General features: G+C 44.4%; 1 protein-coding gene and 3 long non-coding RNA genes across 5 annotated transcripts in view; 3 read left to right on the top strand and 1 right to left on the bottom strand.

The window, feature by feature from the left end:
• LOC125739739 (polymeric immunoglobulin receptor-like) overlaps positions 1-7,377 on the bottom strand; it is a 61,817-nt gene extending 54,440 nt beyond the window's left edge. Inside the window, exons 1-6 of one of the 2 annotated variants that reach the window (XR_007397255.1) lie at positions 6,943-7,367; positions 6,060-6,214; positions 5,519-5,647; positions 3,109-3,265; positions 2,478-2,768; positions 28-103 (exon numbers count right to left, since the gene is read on the bottom strand). Coding sequence is in view for 1 of the 2 variants with exons in the window: in XM_049010170.1 (XP_048866127.1) it covers positions 3,109-3,429; positions 5,519-5,564 (367 nt within the window). In the remaining variant the exon portion in view is untranslated. Of the gene's footprint in view, positions 1-27; positions 104-2,477; positions 2,769-3,108; positions 3,430-5,518; positions 5,648-6,059; positions 6,215-6,942 lie in introns of those variants that run through there. The other variant, XM_049010170.1, reaches the window with a different exon arrangement.
• Positions 1-17,215, top strand: part of LOC125739764 (uncharacterized) — a 216,646-nt gene that overhangs the window by 138,530 nt on the left and 60,901 nt on the right. The gene's annotated exons all lie outside the window — the stretch shown is intronic.
• Positions 1-17,215, top strand: part of LOC125739767 (uncharacterized) — a 54,659-nt gene that overhangs the window by 25,619 nt on the left and 11,825 nt on the right. The window lies entirely within an intron of this gene.
• Positions 663-1,058, top strand: LOC125739768 (uncharacterized). Its single transcript, XR_007397303.1, has 3 exons — positions 663-782; positions 819-890; positions 963-1,058. It is a non-coding gene; the product is annotated as an uncharacterized LOC125739768 (long non-coding RNA).

The following is a 17,215-nucleotide window of genomic DNA, read 5'->3' as shown; positions in this document are numbered from 1 at the left end:
ACGAGGAGCCGACGAGCAGGTCATGACAGAACCCCCCCCCCAAAGGCGCGCTTCACCGGGCGTGCCAGGGAGGAGGCGACAGACGGGACACGGGAACCGGGACCTGGAGCAAAAGAAACAGAACCATCAACGAGAGACGGGAAACAGGACCGATGCACAAAACAGGGCAAGAGACAGGACGTGAGACAGGAGCTGACAAAGGACAGGGAAGGCAGAAAGACAAAGCAGGAAAGGGGACATAGCGGGAACAGGAGGAACAAAAGGAAGGAGGGACAGAGGCAGGGAAGAAGGGAGAGAAGGCGGGGGAACAGGGGAAAGCCCGAGGGAGCCCCAGCGGGCGATGGGAGGCGGCCGGAGGGGCCGCAGCGGGCCGGGAGGCCGGAGCCGGAGGGGACCCCGGAGGGGCAGAGGAAGCACAGGAGCGGGTGGACCCGCAGGCGACAGCGGAGCCGCCGTCGGGGAGCCCGCAGGCGACCGACCAGGCACCGGAGGTGGGAGCGAGGCAGGGCGACGAGGCCGCGGAGGGGGACCCGCAGGCGACAGCCGACCCAGAGGGCCAGGACCCGCAGGCGCCAACCGAGCCCTAGTGCAGGCGAGGGAGGGCGAGCCAGGGGGCAGGGCGGGTGGGACCCCAGTCCGACGTCTGTGTCCCCTTCCCTTGCGGGACACAGACAAAACGGCCCTCGATCGGGGTCGAGGATGACGGGGCGAGGACAGAGCAGTCACTGGGGGCAAAGTCACTAGGGCAGGCAGTGGAAGGGGCGCCTGCCCGGGAGCTGCAGGTTGTTGCAGGGGGGGCGCCTGCCCGGGAGCTGCAGGTTGCTGCAGGGGGGGCGCCTGCCCGGGAGCTGCAGGTTGCTGCAGGGGGGGCGCCTGCCCGGGAGCTGCAGGTTGCTGCAGGGGGGGCGCCTGCCTGGGAGCTGCAGGTTGCTGCAGGGGGGGTGCCTGCCCGGGAGCTGCAGGCTGTAGGAGCGGCAGAGAGGGCGCCTCGGGCGTGGTCTCCGCAGGCAGCGGCGGCTGCACGGGAGCGGGGTCCGCAGGCAGCGGCGGCTGCTCGGACTCGCAAGCCGCAGGTGGAGGAAGCTGCGCAGACGTAGCGGACAGCGGTGATGGCTGCTCCGGCTGCGCAGGTTGCAGAGGCGGGAGCTGCGCTGACAGCGCAGGCAGAACTGGCAAGTCCTGAGAGGGGGAGACGGATGCGATCCTTTTCGGGACCCGGGGCACTCGGGGGATCGAGTCCCTTACAGCCCTAAAACCTCCCCAATTTGCCAGTCGTTCGGGCCAGTAACTGTACCGGTCCAGGGGCGGTAGCTGCTCTGGGGGGATAGGCTCCAGCACAGGGAACGTAAAGGGCTCATCCTCGTCGTCGTCGCTGGGAGCCCAGAGCCTCGCTAGGGAGTAGGCTCCCAGATAGAGCGGTTCTGGGTCAGAGCCCAGGACGAGCTCCTCTCTCTCGCCCTCCGCGAGAGGTCAGGGGTTGGCGAGGGAGCAGGCGCCCAGACTGATCGGCTCCTCCAGGTGCTTCCTTCTCCTCTGCTTCCTCCTTTTCTTACGGTCTGTCATTCTGTCACGATCGGGGTGGTGCAGGCAGGTGATCGTGCGGGTTAGCTGGTACGAAGCAGGCAAACAGGCAGGTATCGGGGCAAAACGGGGGTTTATTGGGGGAAACTAGGACTAGCGACTAGAGACAGACAGGAAACCATCACCAATACTACAGCTAACAACAATGACAGACAAAGGACTCAGGTAAGACACGGACTGAAATACACAGGACTGATTGAAAATAATCAGACACAGCTGGGTACGATCGGGAAAGAACACGTGGGTAAGCAGGGGGCGTGGCACACATGAGGAGCCGACAAGCAGGTCATGACAGTATTAGTATCTGATGAGGTTATCAGAGCTGAATTACAGGATGTCTCTCTAAGAATTAAGGCTGATGTGTAAGTCAATATTCCAATACATTCATAGACACATAAAACTACAGCCATCCACCCATCTATCTTCTACCCCTTTCTCCTGGTCAGGGATGTGGGACCTGGAGCCTATCCCAGGCAGGACAGGGCACAGGGATGGAGTACATCCTGGACAGGATGCCAGTCAGTCATAGGGTACATAGACACACACTCTCTATTAGAGACACCATTTAGCCTGACTTCATGTCTTTGGACTGCGGGAGGAAACCCACACAGCACATGGAGAACATGCAAACTCCACACACACAGAGCAGAAGCCAGATTCAAACCCCTAAACATGGAGGTGTTAAGTAACAGCGCCGCCTACTGGACCACCGTGCCACTAGCATAGAAACTATAATCCCAATAAATTACCTTATTTCACAATATCTGAAAATAGGGGACTATCCCCACAAAGAAGCACAGACCCCCTTCATGAAGGAAACTGTAGGGTTAATTCGTTTTTATCTATTTATATTCAAGCATAAATGATTCACATGCAGATTTAAATGAATTACTTACGTTTAACAGTAATATGAACTGGGATCTGCAGGATTACAGCAGCACACCAATACCAGCCAGTGTCCTTCCTCTCCAGCCCACTCATTGTCACACTGAAGACTTTATTTACTGTGTCATCCCTGATCAGGACAGGCCTCCCATCCAAACTCACTGATCTCTCTGATGCACAGCAGCCCCCAATCTTACACCACATCCTATGTCTTCTGTTGTTTCCATAGTAACACTGAACACTGACACTGTCTCCATCCACACCCGTCACCTCCTGTTTCTCCACTGACAGCCCTGGAGGACCTGAACACACAGATAAAACACTCAAAGATTTGCATAGCAATGAAATGTTTATGAATATCAGCCCATTACAACATGCATATGTAAATGTTTGTCAAATAAACTGACATTTCTTAACATATTACTTATCATATTTAACCCCATGTAGTCGTCCATTTAAACTGTCACTTGTTACTTCTTCCAAGTCTCGTTTATCACATTGAATGAAAATAAAATGCAGATTTTTATAATATTAAAGCATCTTTTCCTCTAATATTTCTGTTAATGTCCTTCCTTTCTGGCTAAATGACATGTTACATACTGTGCATTTCATTGGCTACAGTCTGCAGTACAGACATCTTACCATCAATGACTGACAGGTTAACCCGATCTCCAACATCTGAGGCTCCACTATGCTTCACACCACACCAGTACCTATCAGAGTCCTCAGCTGTCAGATTGTTGATGGTCACAGTGAAGACTCGCTGGTCAGGATCATCTCTGACTGACACTTTACCCTCCTGTGGAGAGTCAGTGTGTACTATGGGTGTACATGAACTTACATTAAACCCTCTGCACCAGTATTTCACATGAGTTTTATATCTGTCATCACAGAAACATGGGATTGTTACAGATCCTCCTCTCTGTACAGTCACCCATCCAACTGTGAACACACTGTCAGCACCTGCAGGGAGAACAACCAACTGAATTCACATTTTCCACATCACAGTATCTCTAAGTAACTGTATAATGTTTGTATAATGCTTGGATTAGGGTCACATTCATTTATTAGAACCACGGGGATGTTTAAAAGACAAAGACTGTCATTTTGTCACAAGGACAAGGGAGAGACACAGGAAAACAAAACAGGTGTCGGATCTTGGGAAGGGCTACAGCGGGATGTGGGATCGGGAATCTGAGTCTGGGAGTGTGTTCTAGGGTCTGAGAGGAAAACCAGGACCTTAAATCCCTAGTAAAAGGCCTAGATGAGGTGAATGAATGGGCTTGTCACTGTGGGACGACCACACCCCTGTGACACTAAGGCTTCATTTGTAAACTTAATTCTGTGGTATTTGACTTAAGAATGAGATACAGAAAGTATTTAAATGTATTTTAGTTCAGCCATCCATCTTCCACATGCTTATCCAGTACAGGGTCAGTACAGTACAGCGAGTGTGGCGCTGATCTGAGGCAGCACAGAGCACAAGGCAGGGGAATACCCAGGACAGGATGCCAGTCTGTCACAGGGCAAACACTCACACACAGTCACTATGGGCACTTTTAGAGGCACCAATTCACCTGAACCACGTGTCTTTGGACTGTGGGAGGAAACCGGAGAACTGAGAGGAAACCAGCATAGATACAGGAAGAACATACAAACTGCCCACAGAGAGCTAGGCCAGATATCAAAACCACAAGCTTGGGGGTGTGAGGCCCCCACACTGCCCCTAGTCTCTACCAGCTAGAGGTTAACTAGCTCTCCAAACCCACTGTAGAGTGAAAGACAACCAGGTCTAATCTCGATCCCTGAGGTTGATCTTGAGCCCTGATAAACAGAGACCTGCTCCAGTAGCACATGAAGCTGGGTGTTTAGACCCCACTGACTGTACACACAGAAATGACAGATGGCATCTCGGCCGTCTGCTCACATAACCACCTGTACTGCTGAAATGACCCCAGTCAGCCTCACAGAAAATCACAGGGTACAAGAGGCGAGGGCATCTTATCTGCAGTAACAGTGTCTTTTTACTGATTGATCACTAAAAGGGAGAGATGACATCATCACACAGTATATTTAGATATTATACTTAATATCAATAATCTGATTCACGATAGATTGATCATTCCTTAAATATCACTGTTCCTGAAATAGTTTGCAAAAGACTTTAAAAAGCAAATGAAATCTGCTTTTTTAAAAAAACAAAATTAGAAATTCATGAAGTATAATTTTCTCTTTTGAAATTACAGTGGAAACTGTTTATATCACGTCTGTCTGGGCAAAATTGATCACTATAAGCGGATGATCATTACAACAGATTTTATTCTTCTTCTTTATGCCTCAGGCAGATTACTATCTAATTGAGGTTTGTATATTTTTACATGAATATAAGGAAATAAACTGCACAGCGTAACTATTCACTGAATTTTATTGACGATGTCAAAACACAGTACAGCTGTTTCAAACGCTTTTCAAATTACAGTACTGTACAAATTAAATTACTGAACTGTGCATAATTCAAATACGCTATAATACAGTACAGTACTGTACATAAATATTCAGTTCAATACATTTGTATTTTCACAGCACATTTTCATGTTTTCTGTGCACGCAGCATTAGCCTTAGGTAACTAGCCAGAAGCAGGCAGGTTACCGCAAGGCAAAGTTACAGGACGATCAAAGTGAAATTACATTATATATAAAAAAGAATTACTACCTCCGTTTTCATTTTTTCTATAGGTCGTCATGTCGAAAAGGACCCAAAATGATCAGTGTTAGCAGACTGCTTGATTACTATAACTGAATTATCTAAACAGTATTTGTACAGGAATGGCTCTGTGCCAAGCATTTGATCCATATTACCGTGATCACAATAAGTGGCTTCCACTGTATGCAAGAATGTGTCATTTGTTAAATATCAAAAAGTATTCAAAATATCCAGGACCACATTATTGTAACTAGCAGCAGATCTCCATCATGAGCTCCAAACTGCAGCTGAGAGTGTGGGGAGGAGCAGGAGAGAGATCTCTACTCCACTGTAATGAGTGACACTCACCTGTGAGCCCAGCAATGAGAAGAAACAGGAGCATCAGAGGATCCATACGTGTGTGTGTCACTGAGCCCAGATCTGTGGAGACTGACACTCACTTCCTCATCCTCTGTACCTTCACTGTCTCTGTCGTTTCTATTCTCACACACAGCAGGCAGAGTGAAGGGGGAGTGGACACTTTACACAGGAAGTGATAAAATCACAAGGCTGAATGTCTAGCGCTTCATCAAGTCATAACATTACTGTTACTCAAGAACATAAACTATCAATGCATAGACTCCTTCAGTAATAAAATAAAAATTTCAGCCGGAGTAAAGAAGACTTCATGAACGACAGTATCCAGTTTATATCCATTAATATTATCCATCCATGCATCCATCTTCTATACCCACTTGTCCTGTGCAGGGTCACGAGGGTCCACAGCCTATCTGGGAAGCTATGGCCATAAGGCAGGGAATAACCCAGGATGGGGCACCTTCCCATTGCAGGGCAAACACACCATTCACACACATGCACACCTACAGACAATATGGTAACTCCAACTCACCTCAGCATGTTTTTGGACTGTGGGGTGAAACAGGAGAACCCAGAGGAAACCCCACACCGACATGGGGCGAACATGCAAGTGCAGGGGGAATATTTAAAAAATTTAAGTCAGTTTGCTTGGTTTCCTGTGTCATTCATGTGACTCACAGCTATTTTCTGCAGATACAAAAATAAAGTGTGAAATGAAGAGCTGAGAGGGAGAGACACTGCAGAAAACAGTGAGGGCCAGTACATACTGTCAGAGGTTATAATCTTTACGATGTGTGTTTGTCCACTGATGCATTTTCTGTGTATTTCTTATCAGTTAAAAGGAAAACATTGTTGATGTTGTCTTTGTTCTGTTGTTTACAGGAACAGATATTTTAAGAATATTTGAAATCTTATTTTAGCAACATAAAATAACTGATAGTTGGTCTTTACAAAGTATCATTTTAGCTCACAGGGTAGCTTCATTAGTTGTAGTCAGTATGGTTTGAAACTACCACAGCACTTTTGATGCCGCAAATTTTAGGTTCATAATGGAATAATATAGACTTGTCTTAAGATCTCTTGCATGCATAATTAAAAAAAAAAGTTAAAAAAATAATAAAAAGAAAGATCTCTGGCATGAGTGCGAGAGTCAGAGAGCGTGTGTCACGTCACATACGTTAGAATTGGCAGCCCTGCATATTTCTCTTATGCACGAGTATAAAGTAGCTGACATATTTTCAGTTACTTGAGGTGAGACTGTGCTGCATACAGAGGGTCTATCCTCAGGCCTTTGTTTCAGTCCTTATTATGCATTATACAGTTTTTAAAGTGCCACTGCATTAGGTCCTTTTAATTTCTGTGGATCAATACGAAAACAAGAGGCCCAGTAGGATCGCCTCTGTGGGTGTACTCACTGTGGCTTAGTATGACTGCCTCTCAGATCAGCGCACACATTGCACTTAAAGTTTCAGGCCTGAACACGCTTTCGTTATCACCGTGCTACTTTCTGTGTTGTGCTTTTCTGTTTCATGCGTTGTCTTTTGTGTTGAAGAACAGCACTACTGCACAGAATATCGGAGCTCATGATTGTCCTTATTTTGCGATTTATCTGGGGTTGTCTTGCGTGCATTGACACACAGCCCTCATAGATTTATCCAGTAAGCAACTAAGCGAATGCAATTGAATCTTGCTGCACATATAAGAAGGTAGCCCCGTATTTTAACAAATATCTCGGACTTCTTGTGTTTTGCATCTAGTTGTTCCTGGATACTGTAGTCCGTCAAAATTTCCAGCAAACTCTGCACCCCTGCCGTACACCAAAGTATTTCATTTGCCGTAATATTTGTTACGTTTGTCGCTACTAGTCAGTACGAGCTGCAGCACGCGCACTTTCTGTCATTTGCACGCTCTGCCTCTGACGTCACGCGCACCCTGCAAACGACCCGGAAGACGAGGATCCGGGAGGCTGCAGCGAATATGGTGTTGTTAAGGTTATTATTTACCGTATTGGCGTGTATATTTCAAATTTTATTATGTGGTTTACATTTGTAATGGCTCGGAATAAATGTTGCAATGTCAAGTATGCTAGTAACTGATTTTCTTGACATCTCAGTTAAACTTTGGAGTTATGGTAGCTGTTACCTAGTTAGCTAATGGTAGCTTAAACGGCGTAAATTAGACACGTTTCCCCTTATTGCAGAGCTTCTCCAGTGAGCCAGCTAACGTTAGCTTGTAATGTTTAAAGTTTCTCATTTGTACAATTTGTAGGTGTCCGAACGCTAAAGCGTGTGGGTTTGAATCCCCTTGCAGAGACCGTTGCTGAACGTGTTCCTTTTTTGTGCTTTTACAGACGCTCCCCTCCAAATACTGAGCAGGTTCTGTGCCCATACCGATTTCTTAAAGAAATGGTTGACCACAAAAAGTTTGTCATGTCCTGCTGTTTGTTTGCTTTTCATTTTGTCTCTTGTGAATTTTTGTTTTTTTATAGGCCAGCATATTTTATTTTATTATGAACCCCTTTGGGCGGCATGGTGGTTAGCACTGTTGCCTCACACCTCTGGGACCCGGGTTCGAGTCCCCACCTGGGTCACATGTGTGTGGAGTTTGCATGTTCTCCCCATGTCGTCGTGGGGTTTCCTCCGGGTACTCCGGTTTCCCCCCACAGTCCAAAAACATGCTGAGGCTAATTGGAGTCGCTAAATTGCCCGTAGGTGTGCATGTGCATGTGTGAGTGACTGGTGTGTGAGTGTGCCCTGCGATGGGCTGGCCCCCCATCCTGGGTTGTTCCCTGCTTCCGGGATAGGCTCCGGACCCCCCGCGACCCTGTAGGATAAGCGGTTTGGAAAATGGATGGATGGATGGATGAACCCCTTTGCTACTTGTGTAAAACAATAAACATTTGAAAAATTATTTGAGGTTCTTTGTTGCTTTTTCTCATCCAACTTTAACTACTGTTTGGTACATCATGACATTTGTAAGTTGTATTACATATAAAAGTTCACACAGTCATAGGGGTATTAATAATCCATCCATCCATTTTCCAAACTGCTTATCCTACTGGGCTGCGGGGAGCCTATCCTGGAAGCCATGGGCACAAGGCAGGGAACAACCCAGGATGGGGGACCAGCCTATCGCAGGGCACACTCGCACACCATTCACTCGCACACCATTCACTCGCACACACACACATATGGGCAATTTAGCAACGCCAATTAGCCTTAGCATGTTTTTGGACCGTGGGGGAAACCGGAGTACCCAGAGGAAGCTCCACGAGGACATGGTGAGAACATGCAAACTCCACACACGTGACCCAGGTGGAGACTCGAACCCGGGTCCCAGAGGCATGAGGCAACAATGCTAACCACTGCACCACCATGCTGCCCCTTATTAGTAATATATGGCAGTCAATGTTGTCCATAAAACCAAATTGTAAAAATGTGTGTCAGTGTATAAAAACACAAATGATTTTCTCACTGTCACTGTTTTGATTACGGGTACAGATATGGTGGTACTGCAATATGTCAGTATATCTGCAGACTTTGTCAGTCCATCATGCAGCTGTAATGATAGAATTAGAACATTTCTGTGTACTGCTACCACATAGTGGACAAATAAAAGATTGCAATCAATTCTAAAATCAGTCAGTCAGCCCAGATGTCTTTACAGGCAGTCCCCGAGTTAAGGAGGCCGACTTATGGACAGCTCATACTTACGATCGGACTGCCATGAAGCCTTTTATATAAAAAATTTGGGCTAAATACAATGGTTTGTAATAACAAACAGACACGACATTAGTGACGCTCCTGAAATCATTGCACGGCTTCAGCGGCTTGCTGGCTGGAAGTACAATACTGTATTTTTGTTTTTTACTGTATAGCAGTAATAGTAATGATAATTATTATCATGTACTGCATTTACTTTTCTGACTTTCCTACAAATTCACCTTAAAGACTGACTTTGGGAACCGATCTGGTTTGTAACCTGACGACTGCCTGTACTCTGAATATGACCTCCTGTCCGACATTAATCCATATGATGTCCGTCCATTGGAGGGCTCATACACAGTTAAGCGTTGAACTACATGCTGTCAAGTTATAGTTAATTTATACATTTTCCTGGGATATCTGCTGTTAGTCATTATAAACACGAAGTGAAGAAATAACCATCCTGAAGTAAGTGATTCTCACCTGGAGGCCCATCAGCGGATGAAGAGGAGCATCAGAGGACCCTTATGTGTGTCTCACTGACCTCATATCTGTGGAGACTGACACTCACTTCCTGATTCTCCAAAACTGCATTGTTTATCTGTCTCTATCTGTGATTGAGGAGTCCAATGAAAAACCCACTTTCTCCTCTCTGATTGGCTGATACGAGTTCTGCTGTCTTCTGTGTCACCTACTGACAGACCACAGCCCACCTGACCAACGTCATCCTTTACAGCAGTGACTGGCTGTGGCATGTGTGGCTCTATAAGGGCAGCCCTGCATGTGCTGAGGAGGCCAGCAGCACTGCCATGGGGTGTGTGCCACTGGGGGAGGGAGGGTGTCTGGGGGCAGGGGGGGAGGAAGAGCAGGAGGAAGAGCAGTGCCCAGGGCTCTACATCAGCAAGAAACTGTCAGCGAGAGAGACAAAGTATAGCACCACTGAGAAACAGTGATTGATAATTAAGTGAGCTGTCCTCACCCTCCGCTTCTACTTCCTGGGGGGGAGGGGTACTTCCCCCTCTGTTGTGACCGTGCTCCCCCCATTACTCAGATCACTTAGCACTGTCTAGCTGGAACACCCTTCAGCTTCCAGGGAGCCTATTAGCTGGGGGGCGGGACCTGGTCTGGACTGACTCCCTCCCCCAAGAAGGTGGGGGTCAGTGCAGCAGTGGATAGTTCAGGTCCAGAAAGTAAAAGTCCAGACCAAGATTTAGTTTCAACCAACCAGCTGAGTACTCTGTGTCTGTGGCACTTTACACAACTAGTTGTTTGAAACAACATCTAAAACTGGATTTTTACTCTCTGGACCTAAACTATCCACTTCTGGATCAGTGTCATTCTTAAAGTCGTGTTTCAACTTCTGGCAAAGTTCTCTCAGGAGCCTATCTCTGTTGTATGTACAGTCGGCATGTAATTCATTCCTGCCCAGATCCCTGACAAACAGTTGGAGGCAGAATTACTTGTTATCAGAGTATGTGAATTTTTACACACACCAGCAGCTGTGACAGAATAAGATATTTCCTTTATACTGCTGCCACATAGTGGACACAAAGAAGACTGCAGTCAATTCTAAAATCAGTCGGTCAACATGCTACCACCACAGACTATAATCGGGAAGTGATAAAACTTCATGGAACAATATGAATATGAACAAACAGATGTAGTAAGTATATTGTGCAAAATTTATCTTCATCTTAACTACGCTGAATGGTGGAGTCCCAGAGTAAGTGATCCTCACCTGGAGGCCCATCAGTGAAGAAGAGGATGAAGAGGAGCATCAGAGGAGCCTTATGTGTGTCTCACTGCTCTCAGATCTGTGGAGACTGACACTCACTTCCTGACTCTCCTTAACCTCACTGCCTCCCTTTTTGTGGGTTTTAAATGTTTAAAAATCATCCATCTATCTTTGATTTTCATAAACTGTTTGTCCACTGATGCATTTTCTGTCTATTTCTTACCTGTAAAAAGGAAAACAGTTTGATGCTGCTGTTGTCCTGCTCTTACCAGGAATAAATATTTTAATTACATCTGCAACCTTATCATTTTAGAAACATGATTTTATAGCAAAATTATTGATAGCTGGTCTTCACAGTGAATCATTCATGCTCACAGAGCTACAAACAAATTAATCAAATAAGTCTAGTTATTTTCTAAACTGTTACTTCCTCATATTGCAAATGAGCAAAGAGCAGTGAAATCAGACTTATTCTGAAAAGCAGAAATGTCGTTATACAGGATGTGAGTGTGAGACTCTGCAGAAACACTGTGTGCTACATGCAGAGGGTCTGACCTCAGGCCTTTGTTTCAGTCTTTATTATGTTTTATACAGTTTTAAAATGTCACTGCAGTAGGTACTTTTAATACCTGTGGATCAGTACAAATCAAGAGGTCCATTAGGAAGGTGTCTGTATGACAGGGGTGAAGGTGTCCTGGGGGGGCAAAGTCAGGTGATTCACTTCATGTGGGTCTTAGCAGCAGTCATATCAGACTGAGAGCTGTTTGTGTTTCTCTCAGCACCACAATAGTGTTTCACACATAATGGGGTCCGTGGGCCTCCTCAGTTATATTCAGGCTTTCAAAGTTCATCAATGATAAAAATTCACATGGATCTGACACTCTGACACTGTTATATTTATTTGTTTTAATTCAATTGAAATACTACATATTACAGCTAGTTGGTGGATCCGTCTGCTCTTTATCCGTTCCTCACTGGCATACCTGGGTCTCTCTACAGTGCTTTCCTGAAGCATCAGAACCATTCATAAGGGAATCTATGTGTGGCTGCCCTCTAGTGGATACACAAAATTCAGCTAATTAAGTGGAAATTAGTTTAGTCATGACTTCAGAAGTTACCCTGACAAGGGATTCTGTACAATCAGAGATGAAGCTGCTGGTTGGGCTGGTCATCGCCTGCTTTTTCTGACTGATGTACGTCTGGATGTAAAGTTACAAACTGCTTAATGTGTATCAATCTGTTTTATAATGTTCACACAAAAAAGTGCTTTTAATGTGTCTGCACCTTGTATCTCCCACAATGTGCTTCTGCATTTGATTCCTTCTTGACTTGGGGGTAAAGAGATTTAACTCGATGGATTTTACTTTTGTGAAGCACTATAGTACAAAGTTGAACTGATTGTTCAAATCTTTTTGGTTTTTAAGTAAAACTACTTAAATTAAATTATCTGTAACCCTCTTTGAGCCTTTCTAGCCTCAACAAAGCATCATGGCCAATAAAATAAGTGAGTTACATGAGTTACAGTTAAATCGGGTAAAGAAGTTTCATTTGGAATTTACTGATCCAGGTTTTCAGCACCACGGACAGCAACTAGACTTACTGTCATTTAATAGGAGTGAAAGCAGAAACCAATAGATCACACAGGGATATTTTCATTTGATGGTGTCTTTCTTTTTACTTTTGATATGCCGTCTTCCTCCTTAGCTGATATGTGAGGCTGCTGTCAGCTGAGACAAGCTGGTGTGATTTTACGCAGAGTGATAAGTGGGCGGTCCTGTTTTCGTGTGTTACATTTTCATTTGATGTTGGCCAATATGTATGTGATACTGTTTCCTCCTTATCTGATATGTACAGGCTGTTGTTAGCAGACACAAGCTGGTGTATTTGTTCAGCAGATTGAAAAGTGGGTGGTCCTGATTACATCACTCTCTAAAAGAGTCCCTGATTGGTGGGCTCTGACGAGGAGGCGTGACCTAAAAACCCAAAACCATTTAAGTTTGTGAAATTCGTTTTTAATATTTACCAATTTCAGAAAAATACTAAATGTTTTGTTAAGTAGCAATTTATTAATCATGTATTAAAGCAAATAATGACCAGTATAAAAGACATATACAAAACTGTGCAAAAGTCTTGGGCTATCAAAGAAAATTATGTTCAAATGATCTTCATCTTCGTCTAGAATTATAATATTTTGTCCATCAAAGTGTGGCAGCCCAGTCATTTCAAAATCTCTTCTAAAGTCACCACAGTATTTTTCACCAACCATCCCATAGACCCATATATTTTTGACTTGACCATTAACACACCTCCTATGGCTAATCAATGCATCATTAACATTTGTTTAATAAATAAATTAATTAATTGAGCTGGTGGTGAAATTTAACAAATACATGGAATGGCTGAGGTGCCGCTGAGGAGAGGTTTAGGAACCAAAGCGTGGTTCATCTAGCGATCCAACAAGGCATCAGTAACTTTATGGAGAAAAGAAGAAATTTTTGTTAGTTCTTATTGTGTTACTTTTAATTTGCATATATTTTTATGATAATTGTGTTTTTGTTCTGAGCAAATATACACAACCCAGATAAATAGCATTAAACATTTTCTTTGATGGCCCAAGACGTTTGCATAGTACCGTATTTTTTCAGAATTCAGAGACAATTTAATAAAATCCAGTCTTACCTTCACTAGATAACTATTATGAAACATTAACCAGCAGGTGGCAGCAAAGCACTTGTGAATAAGTGGCCAATACGTGGTTGTACAGGTTCCCAGCAAATAATCAACCCCTCTGTGTTTAACTGACTCTCATGCTATGACTGTACAGACTGAGCAGGGCCGAGTGAGAGAGGCCTCATTGCAGTTAGCATAACCGTTTATTTTACAGCTCCTCTGACTCATTCTGCTCTATGAAGGTCATCTCCTCTGCCAGCTTCCTCTGATCCAGGGAGACCCTCTGCTTCTCTCTGATTAGTTCCCTCTTTTTACAGGAGGTCCAGTGCAGCTGAATGGCGATGATGGTGCAAATCAGATAAAACACACCAGTCCCAGCTTTCAGTACAGCATCCAGAACCTGCTCCCACCTGTCAGACATATAATACACCAGTGTGTCTGTCAGTCACACATATCACATTTAAACCTGAAGAACAAAACAGTGAATCTGTTCTGACTGAATTAAAACCACCTTGATAATCAACAGCAGCACCGATCAGCTCAGTCCTACATACAGAGCCAGCTGGACCAAAGAGCTGAATAAGAGGTTGGATGTGAACAGTAAAGTCTTACATGCTTTATAGAAACACGGTACAGTCACATCTGTACTATTACACAGGACACAAGGCAAGGGCTCACCCTGGATGGGATGGGATCTCAAGTTTATTATTAAGAAAATGAAATAAAAAATAATATCTTTTTCTCTTATAATTAAAATGACAGTTTCCCATTACTGTGTGATCAGGTAAATGCTGCTAGCAGGACCCCCACACTACTGTAAATGCTGCTGAATGCTTACCTCAGTTTTCCATTATCCCCTCCTTCTTCATCATGTGCAGAGAAAAGGAGAGCAGTGGAAACAGGAGAAAGGATAGTTAATAAAAAGCAATTTTCTGTTAGTCAATAAAGACTAAGAAAAGGTCACTCTTGAAACTGAAATATAAATTATGAAAGATATTCTACAGAGAAAATGATTAGATGGAGAACAATTAATTAGTGTTCACATCCCAGGGCACTGAGAGTGAACAGGTGAGATAAATGATTTTATTAACATATTTTAATGTATTTACTGTGGTAGGGTGGCACAGTGGTGCAGTGGTTTGCAATGTCACCTCACTCCTCTGGCACATGTACTCAAGTCTCTGCCAGAGTTCCGTGTGTATGGAGTTTGCATGCTCCCCCCGTGTCATTGTGGGGTTTCCTCCAGGGACTCTGATTTCCCCCCACAGTCCAAAAACATGCTGAGGCTAATTGGAGTTGTCAAATTCCCGGTAGATGTGCTTGTGTGAGGGAATGGAGTGTGAGTGTGTCCTGCAATGGGTTGGCACCCTGTCATGGGACGTTCCCTGCCTTGCGCCCATAGGGACCCTGAGTTAGACAAGCAGTTTCAGACAATGGATGGATGCAGCACTGGAACAGATATTACAGAGTACAACTGTAACACTGGCCTACGCTGCAATGAAAAATCAGTCAGTCAGCATACCTTTAGTAACAATTCATTCCCACAAAAAAAATGCAAGCTACATGGATTTGTATACATAAGAAAGGGCTGGCTGTATGTTTGCAGCAAAATGGTGTGATTTTTTCATGTTACATATTGATCATAAACTAGAAGACACACACTGTATATTAGAGACATCAATTAGCCTGACTGCGTTTTTGGATTGTTGGAGGAAACCCACACAGCATGTGGAGAACATGCAAACTCCACACAGACAGAGCAGAAGCCAGATTCAAACCCGTAAACATGGAGGCGTGAAGCAACAGCGCCGCCTACTGGACCACCGTGCCACTATCATTGAAACAATAATCCCAATAAATAACTCTGTTTCACAACAGCTGATAAATAGGGGATTATCCCCACAAAGAAGCACAAACCCCCTTCATGAGTGAAACTGCTGGGTTAATTAGTATTTATCTTTTTATATTCAAGTATAAATGATCCACACACATATTTAAATTAATTACTTACGTTTGATAGTAATATGAACTGGAATCTGCTGATATCCAGCAGCACACCAATACCAGCCAGTGTCCTTCCTCTCCAGTCCCCTCATTGTCACAATGAAGGTTTTATTTACTTTGTCATCCCTGATCAGGACAGCCCTCCCATCCAAACTCCCAGATCTCTCTGATGCACAGGAGCCCCCAATCTTACACCACATCCTATGTCTTTTGTTGTTTCCATAGTAACACTGAACACTGACACTGTCTCCATCCACACCCGTCACCTCCTGTTTGTCCACAGACAGCCCCGAAGAAGCTGAACACACAGATTAGGAACAGATAAAATACTGAAATATTTACACCACAATGAAATATTATGAAAATCAGCTCATTAAACATGATAATGCAAATGTTTTTCCAAAAAGCCATATATTACTTATCATATTTAACTCTGTGAAGTTGCCCATTTAAACTGACACTGTTACTTCTTTCAAATCTCGTTTATCACATTGAATGAAAATAAAATGCATATTTTTACAATATTAAAGTATCTTTTCCTTTTACAGGAAACAATATTTGTGTTAATGTCCTTCCTTTTTGATTCAATCACCTGTTACATACTGTGCATCTCATTGGATACAGTCTGCAGTACAGACATTTTACCATCAGTGACTGACAGGTTAACTCGATCTCCAACATCTGAGGCTCCACTGATCTTCACACCACACCAGTACCTATCAGAGTCTTCAGCTGTCAGATTGTTGATGGTCACAGTGAAGACTTGCTGGTCAGGATCATCTCTGACTGACACTTTACCCTCCTGTGGAGAGTCAGTGTGTACTATGGGAGTACATGACCTCACATTATACCCTCTGCACCAGTATTTCACATGAGTTTTATATCTGTCACCATATAAACATGAGATGGTGACAGATCCTCCTCTCTGTACAGACACTCGTCTCAGTGTGGACACACCTGCAGGGAAGGTATGAAAATTGCCAGGCTGATTAACTCTCTCTCCCTATTACACCATTTATACACAAATTAATAAAGAGGCAGAATATTAAACACAGAGTATTAAACAAAGAATATTAAAATTTGCTTTGCTAAAGGCACGGTGGTGTAGTGCTTAGCGCTGTTGCCTCACATAGAGTCTGACTCTCTGCTATGGCTCTGTGTCTGTGGAGTTTGCATGCTCCCCCAGTGTCATTGTGGGGTTTCCTCCAGGTGCTCTAGTGGCCCCCCACTGTCCAAGAACATGCTCAGGTTAAGTATCCGAATTGCCCGTAGGTATCAATGGTGTGTGTGTGGAGAAGGGGTTCAGGTAAACATTACATTGTGAGGACCAAATATCCCCACAATGTAATAAAAACCAGTTATTTTGATGTTGTGGGGACCATTTTCTTGTGTATTTTGTTTGGTTACTTATGGTCCAGGTTAGGATTTGGTTGGGATCAAGGGTTTCATTGTTGGGAATAAGGTTTTGCCCATAGATATGAATAGATGGTCCCCACAAAGATATGAGTACAGGTCTGTGTGTGTGTGTGTGTCTGTGTGTGCGTGCCCTGCGACAGGTTGGCGCCCCATCCTGGG

The sequence above is a fragment of the Brienomyrus brachyistius genome, chromosome 4 (assembly GCF_023856365.1).
Source record: "Brienomyrus brachyistius isolate T26 chromosome 4, BBRACH_0.4, whole genome shotgun sequence".
Classification (NCBI taxonomy): Eukaryota; Metazoa; Chordata; class Actinopteri; order Osteoglossiformes; family Mormyridae; genus Brienomyrus; species Brienomyrus brachyistius.
The sequence above is the reverse complement of the archived record's forward strand: the minus strand, read 5'-3'. Positions and strand labels throughout refer to the sequence as shown.